This window comes from Oryzias latipes, chromosome 2 (genome assembly GCF_002234675.1).
Source record: "Oryzias latipes chromosome 2, ASM223467v1".
NCBI lineage: Eukaryota > Metazoa > Chordata > Actinopteri > Beloniformes > Adrianichthyidae > Oryzias > Oryzias latipes.
This window is the reverse complement of record NC_019860.2, coordinates 4,040,227-4,060,964: the sequence shown is the minus strand read 5'-3', so window position 1 is coordinate 4,060,964 and position 20,738 is coordinate 4,040,227. Positions and strand designations below refer to the sequence as shown.

Genomic DNA, 20,738 nt, shown 5'->3' with positions numbered 1-20,738 from the left:
AGAGGATTTCTCTGAAGGTTTCAGCTGCTGAGAAATGAAGATTTACTGATGTCTGAACACATGGAACCACAGGGATTCAAACCCTCATCATTCAGGGCTGCAGAGAGTTGATTTACTGTTTGTTGTCTTCATTCAGGATCTGCTGCTGCAGTTTGTCGACATAAAGTCCAATCTGGTCTGAAGAGGAAGTTCCAGTGTTTGTTTGAGGGGATGGCTAAAGCAGGAAGCCCAACCCTTCTGAATGAGATCTACACAGAGCTCTTCATCACAGAGGGAGGAAGAGGAGAGCTGAATGAAGAACATGAGGTCAGACAGATTGAAGCAGCATCCAGGAAAGCAGACAGAGCAGAAACAAGCATCAGACAAGAAGAGCTCTTCCAACTCCCAGCTGGAAGACCAGAACCAATCAGAACTGTGATGACTAAGGGAGTGGCTGGCATCGGGAAAACAGTCTTAACACAGAAGTTCACTCTGGACTGGGCTGAAGGCAAAGCCCACCAGAACCTCCACTTCACATTTCCATTCACTTTCAGAGAGCTGAATGTGCTGAAAGAGGAGAAGTTCAGCTTGGTGGAACTTGTTCATCACTTCTTCCCTGAAACCAAACAAGCAGGAATCTGCAGCTTTGAAGACTTCCAGGTCCTCTTCATCTTTGATGGTCTGGATGAGTGTCGACTTCCTCTGGACTTCCACAAGACTCGGATCCTAAAGGACCCTAGAAAGTCCACCTCAGTGGCTGATCTCCTGACAAACCTCATCAGGGGGAACCTGCTTCCCTCTGCTCGCCTCTGGATAACCACACGACCTGCAGCAGCCAATCAGATCCCTGCTGAGTGTGTTGACATGGTGACAGAGGTCAGAGGGTTCAATGATCCACAGAAGGAGGAGTACTTCAGGAAGAGGTTCAGAGATGAAGAGCAGGCCAGCAGGATCATCTCCCACATCCAGAGATCCAGAAGCCTCCACATCATGTGCCACATCCCAGTCTTCTGCTGGATCACTGCTACAGTTCTGGAGGATCTGCTGAAGAGCAGAGGAAGAGGAGAGCTGCCCAAGAGCCTGACTGAGATGTACATCCACTTCCTGGTGGTTCAGGCCAAAGTCAAGAAGGTCAAGTATGATGGAGGAGCTGAGACAGATCCTCACTGGAGTCCAGAGAGCAGGAAGATGATGGAGTCTCTGGGAAAACTGGCTTTTGAGCAGCTGCAGAAAGGAAACCTGATCTTCTATGAATCCGACCTGACAGAGTGTGGCATCGATAGCAGAGCAGCCTCAGTGTACTCAGGAGTGTTCACACAGGTCTTTAGAGAGGAAAGAGGCCTGTACCAGGACAAGGTCTTCTGCTTCATCCATCTGAGTGTTCAGGAGTTTCTGGCTGCTCTTCATGTCCACCTGACCTTCATCACCTCTGGACTCAACATCATGGAGGAAAAATCCTTCAAGATTCTCAAACTGAAACAAAGCAGTCCAGTCCAGTTCTACCAGAGTGCTGTGAAGAAGGCCTTACAGAGTCCAAACGGACACCTGGACTTGTTCCTCCGCTTCCTCCTGGGTCTTTCACTGCAGACCAATCAGAATCTCCTACAAGGTCTGCTGACTCAGACAGGAAGTAGCTCACAGACCAATCAGGAAACAGTCCAGTTCATCAAGAAGAAGATCAGTGAGGATCTGCCTGCAGAGAAAAGCATCAACCTGTTCCACTGTCTGAAGGAACTGAATGATGGTTCTCTAGTGGAGCAGATCCAACAGTTCCTGAGGTCAGGACGTCTCTCCACAGATAAACTGTCTCCTGCTCAGTGGTCTGCTCTGGTCTTCATCTTACTGTCATCAGGAGAAGATCTGGAAGAGTTTGACCTAAAGAAATACTCTGGTTCAGAGGAGGCTCTTCTGAGGCTGCTGCCAGTGATCAAAGCCTCCAACAAAGCTCTGTAAGAACTCTCAGGAAAATCACCTTCAGTCAGCAACTGAATATAAGTGGAAACATGAAAGATTCAATAACTGCTGTCTGTCTTTGTTTTCTTCAGACTGAGAAACTGTGATCTGTCACAGAGAAGCTGTGCAGCTCTGTCCTCAGTTCTCAGGTCTCAGTCCTCCAGACTCAAAGTTCTGGATCTGAGTGAAAACAACCTACAGGATTCAGGAGTGAAGCTTCTGTCTGCTGGACTGGAGAGTCCAGACTGTAAACTGGAGACTCTCAGGTCAGCTTTCATCCAAATGTTGATTCTCTTCAGTTTTTCTCTATTTCAGGAGAAAGTGTCAGATAGACATCAGGTCAGAGGAAACGGCAGAGGAGTGTTGTTAAAAATCCTGTTTTATCTTTATCTGATGGTTTCAAATGTTATTGTGTCTTTTTGCACCAGACTAACCTGGAGAACCTAGGTCCATTCAGGTGTTGATATCTGGGAGAAGTTCATGTTCTGTGTTCTTTGAAAGAAAACATGATTCAATCACAGAACTGCAGATTTAAATGGACAAACAGTTACAGCAGATTTCTGACCCACAAAGCAGCAGTTCCTTATGAAGAGAACTCAGTGATAACACCTTCACTTTAAAGAGATATGAAGTCCAACTGCAGCAGACTGACAGGTCTTTCCCACAGACCTGGTTCTAGTAAATATTCAGAACCAGGTCTTCCATTTTATAAAGTCTTTAGGTTAGCTTCTAGTTTTCAGTCCTGGTGTTTAAGCAGACACTAAATCTTTGCTGGGTTAGAGTGAAAAACCTCTACAGGTAGTTTATGTTCAAAGGTGGGGGCGGAGCTACCTGGCCAAAGGACGACGGTTAGATCAATTCACCAAGAAACTGAAGAAGATCCTAAAAAAATTCTGGGGTCAGAAATGGGTCTTTGGGAGCAGCAGACACAGTGTACCACACTCAATTTTATTCTCTGCTATCGCACGGCACACTGTGTGTGACCTTGTTGAGTCTTTGACCTTCAGACACACTCGAATATTGCAAACATTGCATTGCTCTGTCATTTTCTCCCATCAAATGTGCCGTTGCGGGTCAAACAAACACACTTTTATTTCAGACTCAGATGTGGTCCATAGAAAAAAGATACAGATACAGTATACAAAATAAAAAGTAAAAAGATATAAATTAAAAAGAGTATTATCGCTGTATCCAGTGTTTCCTCAGCCAAATGTAATGATTCAGCTTATGCAGTGAGCTAAACACAAAGGGCTTCAAAAAACTCCACAGACTTGCTTTTCTTGAGCCACTTTTAATTTTGTAAAAACATTATCGCTTCTCACAGGGTTCTGAATACATCAAAGAGCTTTACTTTTCACGCATGCGCACCACTCTCGAACACGTGCCTCTCTTCCCAAACCAAGCTTCCCACGTTACGTACCGCATGTGGCCACTAGATGGCAGCGTAAGACATTACCTTTTGACTTTACAATGAACTTTTGAATCTTACTGTCCCAAATAAGAAAAAAATAACAATTAAACCCATTTAACCAATAACAAAAACATAAAACACTGGGGGAGACAGCACAGAAGTGTAGCGGCATGAGCTTCTTTTGGGATCAGTCAGAGACATGATAATTGAGTTCTTAGATTTGTCCAGGTGTTCCATAAGGCCGTATGTAAGCTTACGCAGTAGTGCTTCACAGGTGGGGATGTGAGCATCCACAAACAGCTGACTGGCTCTGTACCACCTGGGCACCTGTAGCAGAAGCCTGAAGCATCATTATAGGCCACTAAGAATTTGCGGAATGTCCCACGTCCATAGTTCCACCAAAGAGGGGCCGTATACAGAGGAGTGCAGTAAGCCCTTAACAGCGAACACTTCACCTGAAGAGAACACGTACTGAATTTTCTCATCAGCATGTTTGCCTGAGCATAGAGTTTACAGTACTGTCGCTGAATGTCTTTATCATCCCTCCAATCATCAGTAATGAAATGTCCAAGGTATTTGAAAGATGAGGTTTGTTCCAGAGGCGTTCCACAAAGCTTAAAAACAGGAAAGTTTACATTTCTGTCCTTACAACCGTTACTTTGCTTTTAGAGGGATTGTAGTTTATATCAAAGTCTCTGCCATAGTCAGAACAAACTTTTAAAAGTGTTTGTAACCCAGGACTGTAGGGGCTAAAAATGACTAGGTCATCAGCATACATAAGATGATTAAAGGTTTGACATCCAACAACACACCCAGTTTTGCACAGATTCAGATTAGTGGATAGGTCATGAATATACACATTGAATAGGAACCCCCCCTGTTGAACACCATTGCTTACATATAAAGGCTCTGATAAGACATTGCCCCATTTGACTACCATTGTTTGATTAGCATACCAGAAAGCCAAGAATCGTACAAGGTAAAACTCGTAATCCCAGTTCTTTTTTTAAATCTGGACTCATTGTCTATTTTTCTTTAACACACAGGAGGATTTTCTGTGCTAAAGGTTCTTAACAGGGTTCTGTTTAATTTTAGCTTTGCTTTAGGAAAAATCTTTAATGTCTCTTTTCAAGTTTTCCTTAATAAGCAACTTTGTTTTACTGAATCTTCATCCTCTGTGAAATATCTGCAGGGGGTTTAAACTTTATTTGTTGTCTTGATTTTGTGTCTGATCCAATAAAATGTGATCAAGATTTTGCTCTGGAGGTTTTTTTGTTTTTACCCATAATTCAAAGTGATCTTCAATTCTCAATGAACAATTGACTTTGCAATGTGATGATGTCATTTGAAATTGCATTTTACAATTTAGGGTTTAAGATGAGGAAATAGAATTAATCTGACATTTTTGAAATTTAACCTTTTAAATCAAAGAAAAATCTATTTGGATTTTAAACTGTCATGTTTTTCTCCAACTGTCTGTTCAATTTGCATTTCTGTCATTAGCAATTCATGATGATCAATGACATTTCAATTCCTCGTCTGTTTTAACTTCATTTAAAGTCATTTCTAATCTGTTGCATTTTCTTATATGATCATGTTTTTGGGTCAAAATCCAAAAGAAATTTCTAAACAGTGAAAATGTCATCTGTCAGTCTGTCATCAGGGCGGGTCCCACCTGACTGAATGGACCAAGTTCCTGGACCTCCAGCTTCATCACTGCTCCTGAACACACTTTTCTGTCTGATTGCAGGTTGAAGGACTGCAGCTTATCAAAGATCAGCTGTGAAGTTCTGGTCTCAGCTCTGAAGAAAAACCCGTCTAATCTGACAGAACTGGACCTGAGCAAGAACAGAAACCTGCAGGATTCAGGAGTTCTTCATCTGTGTGGTTTTCTGGAGAATCCAGACTGCAGACTGCAGACTCTGAGGTCAGACTCCATGTTTCAGTTGTGTTCAGATCAATATGAAGACAAAGTTGTTTTGACCCACAGTGAGCAGAAATGTCCTTCCTGCAGCTGCTTGTTTTCTTCAAAGATCTGCAAAAGAACTTCTTCTTTTCTTCCTGCAGCTGCTTGTTCTCTTCCAAGATCTGCAGAAGAACTTCTTCTTTTCTTCCTGCAGCTGCTTGTTTCAAAGCTGTCTGCTGAACCACCGTCAGTTCTGTGCATTGCTTAATGAAGTTGAAAGCAAATATTCTGATCTCCTTCTACACAACACAGTCCGATGGCTGTCCAGGGGTGACGTTTTGCGTCACTTTGTCGTCTGTTTAGAACACGTAATAACATTCCTGAAAAGCAAAGACCTGAACTACCCGCAACTGGAAGATACTGAGTGGCTGGAAAAGCTGCACTTTTTGGTGGATATGACTGTGACAAGCCACCTAAACGAGCTGAATGAAAGTCTGCAGGCGCCGCAAATGCTTGAAGCTGTTCTGTCATCTGATTTGATTTGTCGAGCACAAGCTGACTGTCTTTGCTAGAGATGTACAGAGAAAGAAGAGGATGCTGCTGCTGTTTTACCCTTGCACTGACTTGCTTGGCATTTGCACAGAAATCAAACTTAACTGTATTCATTTGATTTTACATCCTTTACCTTTTCAAAAGGCTGTTGTTTTCTTTTTTAGGGGCTCGTCATGCACGTTCCATTTTATTGTTTTTTGTTCGAATCCTCAAAAAAAAAATGACATCAAAAATCGGATTACTTTAGTACATTTCTTTAATTTTATCAAAGCAATGAAACATAATTCATTGATATTGTAATGAAGTTAAACTTGCACAACAGAACAGTCACGTGACGCGTCGTTCTCCCAGAATGCACTGCAGGGCAAATAAACATCTAATCGTTAATGCTCATTATGTATTTGTAGCAACTTAGTCATTTTTATAGTAGGCTAATATAGCTAATATTACATGTGTTGCCTTCATTATGAGGCTTAAACAGGGCTTTTAATATTTTGCGGCTCCAGACATATTTGTTTTTTGTTTTTTTTGTCCAATTTGGCTCTTTTTGGGTTGCCGACCCCTGTCCTAGAGAAATAGAGCATAGTGATCCTTGTGGAGGAGTTCCACATGGATCTCCCTCTGGGGCATGATTATGCATTAGAGTAGATGAGTAAGTAGATATAAATCAATTTGACTATTGCACATAAAACAGACACATTCTAGGTTTGATTGAATTTTTCAGCAACAGGCATCTATGCAAAAAACAGCTCTTCTGTCTCCAGGTTGAGACTTTTATTTATGCAACAGAGTTATTTCTAGTATTTTCACTTTAATGACTGACACATTTAATGAACCACTACTTTGAACTTCAAAGCACGAATAGTGCACAAAACGATACAATCACCATTCATATATTTATACAAAGACGCATCAAACTTAGGACAATTGTATATTAAATCAAAGATTGCTTGATAGGAAGTGGAAGGACGCGGACCTATACAACCCCACCCCTGTTCTACCATAACCATTTTATTACATGATTATCATTGTCCGGTTCATAACTTTTTATCAGATATCAATGCCTAACCAACACAGTTTCAGGTCGTTACGTGTGCTTAAGTATCAATAAATCAAATGACAATGATAAATTACTTGATAATCATGTAAAATAGACATAAATCTATTTTGTATACTAACATACCACATACAGATCAGTTATCTAAGTATATTCAGATTCCTTTATTAGAAAAATCATGTTTATGACTAAAAATGACACTATATCAGAAAAATAGACATAACACTTCATGACTTTTTGGGAAAAGTGAAGTGACATAATTAGAGATCAATCACTTTAACCATTTCCAATAATTGATTGAGCAATTTTATTATTGCAATTATAAGATAATGCTGTGAAATAAAAAAAGGGTCCACAATCTGTCCATTGTCCAAGGTTGGTATTTCTTCTTCTGCAGATTAACTGGGTTTAACAGAGTTTATCGTTTCTCTTCGCTTTAATGTCTGCAGACTTAGATTACTCCTTTTCCTTCTGCAGCTGTTATTGGCAGCGCTGAAAGTTGAGGTCAAGTTGTCAGCAGGTCACAAAGAAATTTTGATCCAAACGAGTCTGATCGGGGCAGAGTATTCCGAATGGCGTGTTTACATGATGAATGTCCATGTAAACGCAACTACTGTTACTTGTTGCTTGGTCTTTCTTCGGGGCCATGGTTGGCTGTCTCTCTTGGAGATAATGAGCTTTTAATTCGCTTGAAGATCTTTGTGAGAGCAGCCGACAGGGAAAAATGTTTCATTCGTTAACAAGGAACTACATATGAGGAGAAGGACTCGACAGGAAGCTCCAGCGAGAACTGTGAGGAAACGATACATAACTCCTGATGTGGCTGCAAATTTTATCAATATTTTACATCAAACTCCCGCTCATATTTTACCTGCATCATGTTATTTTATGGTTGAACATTTTAACAACAAACTACAGTCAGCCATTGATGCTGTAGCTCCACTTAAAACTAAAACGTTGAAAACTAAAGCTACAGCACCATGGAAGAAAGAACCAATCGGAGCCTTGAAACGTGAATGCAGGAGAGCGGAGAGGTAGTGGAGGAAAACGAAGTTAACTGTACATCGCGAAATTTTTAAAGAACAGCAAATGAGGTACAGTCATGCAATAAAAAAAGCCAGAACCCTCCACTTCTCAAACTTAATTTTACAAAACAAAAACGATCCTAGAGTTCTCTTTAAAACAATAGACAGTTTAACTAAAAGAGACTCTCAAAGGTCCTCCATAGCAGCCTCAGATGCTGTATGTGAGAGTTTTGCAGACCACTTCAGGAGTAAATACAATGCTATTAGATCTACTCTTTTAATTCAAAAAGGTGTTGCTTTTAATGAATCTATAGCATTGTATTTATCAGAGGAAACACTGGCAAGTTTTGTCCTGGTTGATGCTGTGGCACTTGGTCAGGTTTTTCTCCCAGTTAAAGCCAACCGCCTGCCTTTTAGACCCAATCCCCACATCGTTGTTGAAAACATTTTATGACTTCTTTGAGTCTGAGCTTTTAAATATAGTAAATTACTCTCTTCAGACGGGTGTCTTCCCTGCTGCCTTTAAAACGGCAGTGGTGATGCCTCTTCTGAAGAAGAGTAATTTAGATCCAAACAACTATAACAATTATCGTCCAGTATCAAACTTGCCATTTTTAAGTAAAATGATTGAAAAACTGTTTTAATCCAATTTAATGAGTTTTTAAATAGAAATAACATATTTGAAAAATATCAATCTGGTTTTAGGACAAACCACAGCACAGAGACGGCCCTTGTTAAAATAGTAAATGATATTAGATGTAACCTGGATTGTCAGAAACTCTCAGTTCTGGTACTACTGGATCTCAGTGCTGCTTTCGACACAGTAGATCACAGTATTTTACTCAACAGACTGAGAGGTTTGGGCATCTCTGGTACCGTACTAAAGTGGTTTTATTCCTATCTCACAGATCAAAGTTTTTACGTAAGTATGGATACTTGCTCCTCAAGGGTCTTCGACATCAACTGTGGGGTCCCCCAAGGTTCAATTTTAGGCCCACTACTTTTTAATCTATATATGTTGCCACTGGGGGACGTCATCAGGAGGCATGGCGTTTGTTTCCTGCCAGCTATGCTGATGACACTTAACTCTACATCGCTGTGTGTCCTGATGATGAAGAGTCGGTCAACACACTCTTAAAATGCATTTTAGACATTGAGTCATGGATGGCAGAGAACTGCCTACAGCTAAACCAGGACAAAACAGAGGTTTTAGTGATTGGTTCTGAAGACAAGAGAGAGATAGTTTTATCTAAACTAAAGAATTACAAAACTTCTCAGTGTGTGAGAAACCTGGGTGTCATTTTTGACTCTGAGATGAATTTTATCCGACAAATTAAAAATATCACAAAAACAGGATTTTATCATCTAAAATATATAGCCAGAGTCCGCCCGTTTCTCTCTCTTGCCAGTACAGAGGTGCTAATGCATGCTTCTATTACCAGCAGATTAGATTGTTGTAATGCCCTGCTCTCTGGTCTTCCCAGAACAAGAATAGCAAATCTTCAACTGCTGCAAAATTCAGCAGCACGCGTTCTGACGAGGACCAGGGGGCGGGAACACATTACACCAGTTTTAAGATCGCTGCATTGGCTCCCTGTGCAATTCAGAATTGATTTTAAAGTTCTTTCATTGGTTTACAAATGTTTTTATGGTCTCGGGCCTTCATATTTATCTGACATGATTTTAAAGTATGAGCCCTCGCGGACCCTGACGTCCTCTGATACAGGCCTTTTGGTTATTCCAAAAGTAAGAACAAAAACATACGACGAGGCCTCATTCAGTTTTGACGACCTCGCCTGTGAAACAGCCTCCCAGAGAGCCTAAGGGCCGCAGAGACTGTTCATGTTTTTAAAGGAAGGCTTAAGACCTACCTTTTTAAATTAGCTTTTAGTTGAATTTTAGGATTTTTAATTTTTATTATTATTATTATTATTATTATTATTATTATTATTATTATTATTATTATTATTATTATTATTTATTTAATATTTTTATTTATTTATTATTATTATTATTGTTATTTATTTATTTTTAATATTTTAATTATTTCTTTATTTTTCTTTTTACTAGTTTTATATGTGTATGTAAATACATTTATTTATTTATTTATTCTATTAATTTTTATTCGCTCTTACTATTTCATATGCCTATTAAGGTTTATGTAATTATTTGTTTTTTGTCCATGTTTTATATACATTTTAATTTTATTCCTTTTACATTTTATTACACTCCAGTGTTTTCCTCTGAGGGATCCTCCACATCGGTGACTGACCCTTCTCAGTGAGCGGGGACGCTGCAGTGGGATCTCCTGGGTCTGACTCTTTTGATCGGATCTGGGGGATTCTGTGGTAGTGTTCTCTCCGTGAACTTGGGTTGGGGGGTCGCTGGTGTGGACATGTCCCCAAATATCGTTTCCCCATTTCAGGACAAAGCCTGGTCTCTACATTATATCATTTTATCACTTTTTTAATTATTTATTTATTTATTTATTTATTGAGGTGTGTGCGTGTGTGTCTGTGTGTGTTTTTGCGGGGGGGGGGGGGGGGTGTCGCACGGTTTGTCTTGTCATCTTGTTTATAAATTTTATTGTATTTTATGCACAGCACTTTGAGTGACATATGTTGTTGAAAAAGTGCTATATAAATAAAGGTTGATTTGATTTGATTTGAAGGAGGTACACTCTTGGCAGTCCAGCAGAGATGAAAGTTTAGACAATATGTTAAAAAGCCCAAGGAAGTCCTTGGTGTGTTAAGAACGAACAGAAAATGAGTACGAAATATTGGTTTTGAAAGTTGTTAAGGACTTTAAGGAAGTAACCTTGTTGAGTCTTTGACCTTCAGACACACTCGAATATTGCAAACATTGCATTGCTCTGTCATTTTCTCCCATCAAATGTGCCGTTCAGGGTCAAACTCGTAATCCCAGTTCTTTTTTTAAATCTGGGCTCCTTGTCTATTTTTCTTTAACACACAGGAGGATTTTCTGTGCTAAAGGTTCTTAACAGGGTTCTGTTTAATTTTAGCTTTGCTTTAGGAAAAATCTTTAATGTCTCTTTTCAAGTTTTCCTTAATCAGCAACTTTGTTTTACTGAATCTTCATCCTCTGTGAAATATCTGCAGGGGGTTTAAACTTTATTTGTTGTCTTGATTTTGTGTCTGATCCAATAAAATGTGATCAAGATTTTGCTCTGGAATTTTTTTGTTTTTACCCATAATTCAAAGTGATCTTCAATTCTCAATGAACAATTGACTTTGCAATGTGATGATGTCATTTGAAATTGCATTTTACAATTTAAGGTTTAAGATGAGGAAATAGAATTAATCTGACGTTTTTGAAATTTAACCTTTTAAATCAAAGAAAAATCTATTTGGATTTTAAACTGTCATGTTTTTCTCCAACTGTCTGTTCAATTTGCATTTCTGTCACTAGCAATTCATGATGATCAATGACATTTCAATTCCTCGTCTGTTTTAACTTCATTTAAAGTCATTTCTAATCTGTTGCATTTTCTTATATGATCATGTTTTTGGGTCAAAATCCAAAAGAAATTTCTAAACAGTGAAAATGTCATCTGTCAGTCTGTCATCAGGGCGGGTCCCACCTGACTGAATGGACCAAGTTCCTGGACCTCCAGCTGCATCACTGCTCCTGAACACACTTTTCTGTCTGATTTCAGATTGTGGTGCTGCAGTTTGTCAAAGATCAGCTGTGAAGCTCTGGTCTCAACTCTGAAGAAAAACCCGTCTAATCTGACAGAACTGGACCTGAGCGACAACAACCTGCAGGATTCAGGAGTTCTTCTTCTGTGTGGTTTTCTGGAGAGTCCAGACTGCAGACTGCAGACTCTGAGGTCAGACTCCATCTTTCAGTTGTGTTCAGATCAATATGAAGACAAAGTTGTGTTGACCCACAGTGAGCAGAAATATCCAGATTCTGATCTGCAGCAGCATCTTCCTGCAGCTGCTTGTTCTCCTCAAAGATCTGCAGAAGAACTTCTTCTTTTCTTCCTGCAGCTGCTTGTTTCAAAGCTGTCTGCTGACATTTGTGCTCCACAAAGTTCTGCTTGCAGCCATCAGCTCTTCTTTGTGTCTTTGCTCTAACAGACTCCTTTAAAGCGTGTGCAGAAGAAGCAGCCGTGCACGCTCACATGCACTCTGAGTCCTGCAGTGTTTCAGCAGATGCAGCTGAGAGTCCAGCGGCTGATTTTTGTGAGCAGACAGTGACAGAGTCATGCTGCAGCTGGATGCTGCTCTGACAGACACATCCTCCACAAACATCCTCACCTTTTCATCCACAAACATCATCACGTCACAACCATCCATCCATCCATCATATGCTCATTTCGGTCTGGGATGAGCATATGATCTTTCATCTAACCAAAGATGTCCAGACTTTCATCTGTTCGGTTGTTGCCTCCTAGAGCGGGGGTCGGCAACCCTAAAGGCTCCCTGGAGAATTTTCAAAAATGTTTGAAAATGTAAAAAGATTCAATTCAATTCAATTTTATTTGTATAGCCCAAAATCACAACAACAGTCGTCTCGATGGGCTTCGAAGTAAAACATGAACTCAAAAGGATCATGAATACAAAGTGTTCAATAGGAAAATACTAAAATGAACTAACAAACTGACTAAGCTATACTGGCATCCCTGCCCTTAGACCCCCCTTCGCGGTAAGGAAAAACTCCCAAAAAAACGGATTCCGGAAAAAACGAAGAAACCTCAGGGGTGCCCACATGAAGGAGGGATCCTCCCCCAGGACGGACAGGCGATTTACCAGAACTCTTAGAGAAGAATTAACTTATCTAAATCTACAACTACATATATAAAAGTCCAGCAGACGAGCTTCATCCAGCTGTGGTTGGGGGGACAGTCAAAAGCGCGAGTCGAGCCGGAGACAGGAACCACAGCCAGGTGTAGGAGCGGGAGCAGAGACGAGGTACTCGGTCAGGCACAGAGCAGAGACGAGCCAGAGATGAGCCAGAGGCAGGATCCACATCCAGGTGTAGGAGCGGGAGCAGAGACGAGGTACTCGGTCAGGCACAGAGCAGAGACGAGCCAGAGATGAGCCAGAGGCAGGATCCACATCCAGGTGTAGGAGCGGGAGAAAAGGCGAGGTAAACGGTCAGGAACAGGAGCACGGGTGAGCCAACAGGAGTCTGGAAGCACTCCCACTCCCCAGGAGGGGAGAGGAAAAGAGGGACAATACATGAATCGCACTGCACAAAACAGAGGCATGGAAAAATAAATTATAAATGATGATCAAGAATAGAGGAGAGGAAGCGTAGAAATAGAAAAGAAAAGAGGACAGAACCCCATTGCACCATAGTTACCCCAGCTTCAACTTCTAGCAGCCTTTTAAAACAAATAGTTACTATTAAGTTTAATTTAAACAAATTAACATTAAGTTAAATAATCTCTGAAAACTAACTAGTCTGACAATGAGCCTGTCCAAAGAGGAATGTTTTCAGTCTAACTTTGAATGTAGAAACTGAATCAGCCTCTCTTACATGAGCTGGGAGTTTATTCCATAAGACAGGGGCTTGGTGGCTAAACGCTCTACCTTCAACCGTACTTTTACTAATTCTAGGAACCACAAGCAGTCCTGCATTTTGCGAGCGAAGTTTCCTTATTGGATGGTAAGAGACTATGAGGTCCTTAATATAGGACGGGGCCATACCATGTAAGGCCTTATAGGTTAACAGGAGGATCTTGAACTTGATTCTAGAATCAACTGGGAGCCAATGAAGTGAAACTAACACAGGTAAATCGCCTGTGTTCTGGTAAATCGCCTGTCCGTCCTGGGGGAGGATCCCTCCTTCATGTGGGCACCCCTGAGGTTTCTTCGTTTTTTCCGGAATCCGGTTTTTTTGGGAGTTTTTCTTACCGCGAAGGGGGGTCTAAGGGCAGGGATGCCAGTATAGCATAGTCAGTTTGTTAGTTCATTTTAGTATTTTCCTATTGAACTCTTTGTATTCGTGATCCTTTTGAGTTCATGTTTTACTTCGGAGCCCATCGAGACGACTGTTGTTGTGATCTGGGGCTATACAAATAAAATTGAATTGAATTGAATTGAATCTCTTCTGCTAGTTCCTGCTAACAATCTAGCTGCTGCGTTCTGAACAAGCTGGAGACTTCTTAAGGAACTCTTAGGACACGCTGCTAACAAAGAGTTACAGTAATCCAGCCTCGACGTGACAAATGCATGGATGAGTTTTTCAGCATCACTCTTAGAAAGTATATTTCTGATCTTAGCAATATTCCGCAGGTGAAAAAAGGCAGTTCTACACGCCTGAGATATCTGAACCTTAAATGATAAATCCTGATCAAATAAAACCCCAAGGTTTCTAACTGTGGAATTGGGGGCTATACTTATGCCATCCAGGGAGACTATCTGAGCCAACAGAGCATCTCTGAAGTTTTTAGGACCTAGTATAATGACCTCAGTTTTTTCTGGGTTCAAGAGGAGGTAATTAATTGTCATCCAGGTCTTGATGTCTCCGATGCAGGCGTTCAGTTTCTCTATCTCGTCATTCTGGTCAGGTTTCATGGATAAATACAACTGCGTTTCGTCGGCATAACAATGAAAATTAATGCTGTGTTTGATTGAAGCAGAGACTTTCTCTGGGATGATCTTATGAACTCAAACATGGAAACATGATTACCAAGTAGAACCCGAGTATTCAAAATACTAAACCCAATCTCTCCACATTCTTGGTGTCTAGTGTTCTGGAGTGGGTGTGTGTGTGTTGGGGACCGCACGTTCTTGTGTGAGAGGAGGGAGTGGAATAAATGAGAGGAGAGGAGCGCGCGTTCAGCGACAGAGAGGGGTGTGAGAGCGGAGGGAGGAGTGTGCGTTAATATTGTGTGTGTTTGTATGAGGGGCCGTATAAGACATTATTTATTCTGAACCATTCACATTCATACATTCTTGCTCTCACAGTCATATATTCTCTCTTTCACATACATATATTCTCTTACGCATACATATAGTCTCACTTGCACATCCATATATTCTCTCTCTCGCATGCATATATATTACTTTACACATACATACATTCTCACTCTCATTGTCACTCTTAAAAAAGAATGTATGTATGTGAAAGACAAGTATATATGTACGTGTGAGGAAGAGTTTATATGTGCGTGTGAGAGAGGAGTATGCATGAAACGGAAGTGACTTTGCATGAAAAGGAAGGCACTTTGAATGAAAAGGAAGGCACTTTGCATGAAACGGAAGGCAGATGATTTCTCGTGCTCTGATTGGACGAGAGGCTGCCACCTCCCATTTTGAACAGACGCTAACATGATCCAATAAGAAGGAGCCACGGAGGTCCTGCAGCAGGCCATCGGAACCTTAAGAAATATTTTATCTTCACCTCAAGTGGTCACAAATTTGTCTGCATCTCTAGAGACACAAAGGAATGTCTCAAATACCAATAATGGTAATAGAAGTGCCACCGAAACAGAAAATCCGTATCCACCTTATTCCTAGCCCCCATGAGCCTTTACGTGAATTATGGGCGACACTTCCTGTAGACGCCGGAACACGCATTAACATTAAAACAAATTCCTCTTGTTTTCGATCCATAACTACATATAAATGTGGGAAAACCAGCTGTCATTTCTTAAAAAAGGCAACGGTGAGGTGGAGATGAAATATTTGTTAAGGTTCCGATGGCCTGCTGCCGGACCCCCGTGGCTCCTTCTTGCCGGTTTGTTTTTTTTTAAATAAACTTTATTAACAATATCTTGCACATACAAAATACCAAACACAAAACTCCACTGTGTGCAAAATACAATCTTCACGTTCGCCATGAGAATGAACAAAAAAAAACATAATGATAACCATGTAAAACAGGTTATGCAAAAAGAAAACAAAAATAATAAGGCAAAGGAATCTGTTAAAGTTTCAGGAGAGACCATGTTTCAACTGTTCTGACAGCTTTTTTGTTAGTGGAAGATTAAATACTGTTCACATACAAAACCATTTCTTTCTGAAAAACATAAAACACTGTTTTTTTGTTGGCATATTTACACTTGTGTATAAAGTATTTAGCCATAATTATAAGTAAATTAACTACATATATTTTTTCTGCATTAAGTCTTTCTTGTGTAAAATATCCAAAAATAATATGCTCGTAAAATAATCTATAATCTTCACATAGATGAGTTCTTATAAAATGTATCACATCTTTCCAAAATAGTTGAGTGAAAGAGCAAAACCAAAAAAGATGAGGCACAGTTTCTGGTGAGGAATGACAGAATGAACAGTTTATGTCCAGATCTTTTTTAAACTTAGTAAAGAAATGTTTCACAGGATAAAATTTGTGAAGAATTTTGAAAGAAATTTTTCTGATTTTATTGGTGATGAAATACTTTTGTGGCAGGGTCCAAACCTTTTCCCACTGAATTCTACATCCAAAGCTGTTCCAGTATGAGATAACATACGGTTTTGTGGCAATCTCATTTTGAAGAACGGATACTTTGATTATTACTGCTAGCTGAAAAACATACCTTTCCACACCACAAGTCTGTTAATTTGGGATTACTTGCTGGTTCATGTTAGCGTCTGCACTGTAATCCCTAGCGAGTTGACTGAATTTAAAAATTATTGTGTAACAGATTACGCAACAGTTAAGTTATATTATTAAAACTTTTAAGTTAACATCTATTAAAATTCATATTGTCAGTTGGCTTAAATTTGTATTATTTCATATAAAAAATATTAAGATTCCTCAACTTATAAAAGAGAGATTATTTACTTAAAGTTTTTAATATTTTCCAACTAAAAAACGCTTTAACTATATTTTTATATTACTCAACTCATAAAATATGTAAAATTCACTCAAATGCTTTATAAATTCTTTAACTCATTAAATGTGTAGCATTAAAAATATTTAAAATTCTTCAGCTTAAAATTTATTCTAAACAGAGATATTGATACTGCCCCACTACATTTTAAAAGCTAACATTGATAAAAACCAACAAACGTGAAGGCCACACAATAGTGATTGCTTAATACACTTTTTTTAATTGCTCTTTAAAAAAAAAAGCAAAAATATCAAGAAGATGAAGAAACAATCAGTGCAATAAAACTGCATTATAAGAGTGCCACACAACGTATTGACAAAAAGAGTTGGTTTTGTATTGTACGGCAGAAAAAGCAAATGATCACAACAAAACACATTAGTTACATAACACTTAAACCAACAAATAGTCCATTCTGGAAGACTCACTCAACGAAACATTCTTCAGCGTCAATAAATGTCCTTTCAGTGGTTTGCTGTCCTCAAGGCTCAAGACAGCATTCTGAATAAATATGAAGGCAAGTTCAAGTTTTTTGGGGTGCTGTAGGTCCAGAGCATAGATGTCCCTGAAGAGTAGAAGAGATTAGTCAGCCAGATCTGTGGGACCACTGACGGCAGCATCAGGAGCGTCACCACGACAACTGAGAGGAGAACCACAGCAGTGTCTGTGAGGTCTGGTATTCTGGAAAACACAAAACAAAAAACACAGATGAGTTCAGACCCTCAAAGATATTCATCACACTAATGTCCAAAACTGACATTCCTGCCATCTGTCAATGGGAATCTTTTCATGCTAACATTCTGTTAGCTTTTATTCAACTGGTTATGATGTTTTAAGGACCAACTGCAATTAAAATTGTGTTTTTAAAAAGTTCTTTAGCATTTTTCTGAAGGAGGACATTTATAAAATAATTTAAGACTAAAGCATTTTTCTTTTTTCAATTAATGATGGATCAGGAGCAGAAATGGTTAACGAAAAGGTTCCCACTCCCTCCAATCAGGAGTCCCTGATGTTCGCCTTTCATCTTCCGTCTCATTTTTAAAACCATTTAAAAATATCACTCAGTTTACAAACTACAAACAATTGCCCTATTTATTATGTCACTCAATAAAATCTCAATCAATATTAAAGGATTAGTGAAAACCATTGACAGGGAGTCGTGTGCACTTACTGTACAGGTCTTGAAGAAGTTGGAGGCATCTTCATGCAGATAAACAGGAAGTGCAAGGAGGACAAGTAACTGTGTCATGTTCACATCACGCTGGTCCTAATAGAACAAAAGAAATATCCATTACCATTGAAGCAAATGCAGAGCAAACACTTCCAATATTTATTTAAGGAACTTTAAGAAATAATAAAATGATACCTTTTCTAGATGTCTATTTCTAGAGGACAATACAGTGTTAATGGCATGATCCACTTCAGTTCAAAGACCCAAAGTCATTTTTAAGGCAAGTTACACCTTGGCTTCTTACAGCTGTTTACAAATGATTTGTTATCCGTTTTTGAATTATGCACATTAGAAATTCACCTGGAGGTCATAAATCCTAACCAAGCTGGCCAGTTCCTGTCTGTTTTGGTGGACTTAGTCTCAGAAAAGGGCAGCTTTAAGTTACACAAACATGTAAAAACTGCACAATTTCCTCTGACTGCATCTACTCTACATAAATCCATTTCAGATCTTGACAGATGAGTTTTCATGGTTTCAAATGATGGAATGGTGCTAATGCAACATCATTTTATTATTGTAATATACTGTCATAAACACATGACAATATTCCAAAGTGTCTCCACATACATGGCAGTGGAAACACTTTGGAATATTGGCTATGTAGTACTGCAGTATTATATGTAGTACTGCATAGTGCCAAAGTAACAGAACACAACTTGCACCTCCATTCCATTGTGCCACCTTCAGCCTGCAATCTAAATATGTTTAGTTAAATTGTAAATAATTTCAACTCTATTTAGACCAGGGGTCGGCAACCTTTTTTACTCAAAGAGCCATTTGGGACCACCCCTAATGAAAAAAAAAGCACCCGGAGCCACTACCTGTTTTGACATCATTATATATATTATGCATGTATATATTATTCAAAGGTGCTCATTACGTCGATCGCGATCGATCTTCAAGGACATGAGTGTAGATCGCGGGCCAGAAAAGATAAAAAAAGTACTTCTTTTTCCATCGTCATGTTTATTAGTTACATGTTTATTTATACATTATTGTTTATGTACTGATGATTAAAAACTACACAGTGAGTTTACATAAAGATACTTTTGTATTAACAGATGAAGCATTTTATTACAAAGACAGAAAGCAGCAACCATCGTATTCATGCTCTGCTGTAAACGGTGCAATGCGGGGAGCGTGGCATATTATGAGGCATTTGGCGCTGCTGGCTCCGTACGAAGCGCTTGCCTTGCAGCTTCCTTGATGAGCTCGGATTTATCTGGGGAGAACTGCAGAGCTGATAGCAGGAGGAGACACGCGGGGCGGCTTCAATAAAGACTCCGGTTGCAGTGGCGCCTCCAGAAATTTTTCATGGGGGTGGCCGGTAGGGGGCCACATTAAATCTTGGGGTGGCACACAAAAACCATGAGCTAAATTTTTCAAATTCATTCTACTTAACGTAGTAAAACAACCTTTAGAAAACCAACAGAAAGTTAAATGCCTACTGATTTTTTTCTAGAACATTAACTTATAGTTGATACTACTATAAATTCTAGTAGGTATCATTAGGCCAGTGTTTTTCAACCATTTTTGAGCCACGGCACACTTTAACCTTGACAAAAATCCCGCGGCAAACCAGCAAGAAAAAATGTAAAAAAAAAATTTTAGAAAAAAAGGACAAATTCATAGTCTGTATTGACCTACAGTCCCTCTGCAATCTCACATGCATTTTTGTGATAATTGTGGCAGAAAAAGCTGATGTAATAAAAGTTAAGTGAAAAGATTCAAAAACTGTTTGATGTGTGTTGGTTGTTGTTACAAGACGTTAAGAGGATAGACTCATTGTGCGCTGAGACGCTGTCACTTTAACCCAATGCATCATGGGAGATGTAAACAGTCGCCAAACGCAAAAAGACTAGCGTCTCTGAGCTTCATTGTTTTGTTCACTTTTCACGGTCTGATACCGGATTCTGTGGAAAGCTACACCGCTAAAGATGAGCTTTATCTGGTACTTTTCTTGAAACTGAGCGGCTTTATGAGCAGAATCAGAACAAGGAGGTGAAGACTTTAACCACTTCTGATTGGTCAGACTGATGACATGTGATTAAGCCTCCTAGAATGATTGGTGGAGACAGTAAAAGGGGCGGGACCTTTCAGAAAACAGTTAAAACTGCAGCTAAATCGGGGTACTGCCAATCTTATCAAAATGTTTTTAATAGAATCAAATAAACACAAAGAAAAAAGTATTTATGATCTTTCATATTCCTAATTTCAAAGTGTTTTATCAGGGGCTGTTTGGATGAACACAGAGCTGATATCCTGGAGATGGAAAATGTTTTAGATCAGTTAATGACGGTAATTTCCCACGGCACACTGGTTGAAAAGCACTGCATTAATTCTAACTTCACTAGTTGGTCCAGGAACAGGTGGAAGACTTTTTGCTGAGTTCTGCCTTGTTTCTCTGAGCAATGATGCTGACTGTCCCTCATCAGATGCCGTCTCATCTTTGTCTTCCTCATTCTCTTCTGTCATTCATGCTGGCTGTGGATCATGCTGCTCTGTCTCATCTTCCTCCTCCTCACTACACCTCTGTTGCTCCCCTACCATCTCTTTCGCTCCTTCTGCTGTACATTTCTTCTTAAAATAAGAATATATGTTGAATTTCTCTTCATTCTCTGAAAATTGACTTACACAAGCATCAACTATGACTATAGGTAACTATATGTGGAAACAGGACAAAAACCCATCAAAATGTTGTGGTAACACAACAACCAGTGCTTAAATAGTGCCATAAAAATGAGAGGCGCGTGTGACAGGGCCATTCTTATTTACATATTAATAAAAAGTAATCGCACATCCACCACCGCTGATG

General features: G+C 39.5%; 2 protein-coding genes across 1 annotated transcript in view; one reads left to right on the top strand and one right to left on the bottom strand.

The window, feature by feature from the left end:
* The window catches only part of LOC110016108 (NLR family CARD domain-containing protein 3-like), a gene marked incomplete at its 3' end in the record, with an annotated part of 57,144 nt that extends 45,473 nt beyond the window's left edge, over window positions 1-11,671 (top strand). The window contains exons 8-11 of the mRNA XM_023963769.1: window positions 137-1,928; window positions 2,025-2,198; window positions 5,094-5,270; window positions 11,560-11,671. Coding sequence (XP_023819537.1) covers window positions 137-1,928; window positions 2,025-2,198; window positions 5,094-5,270; window positions 11,560-11,671 — 2,255 coding nt within the window. The remainder of the gene's footprint in view (window positions 1-136; window positions 1,929-2,024; window positions 2,199-5,093; window positions 5,271-11,559) is intronic.
* The window catches only part of LOC101172625 (oocyte zinc finger protein XlCOF6-like), a 185,082-nt gene that overhangs the window by 121,134 nt on the left and 43,210 nt on the right, over window positions 1-20,738 (bottom strand).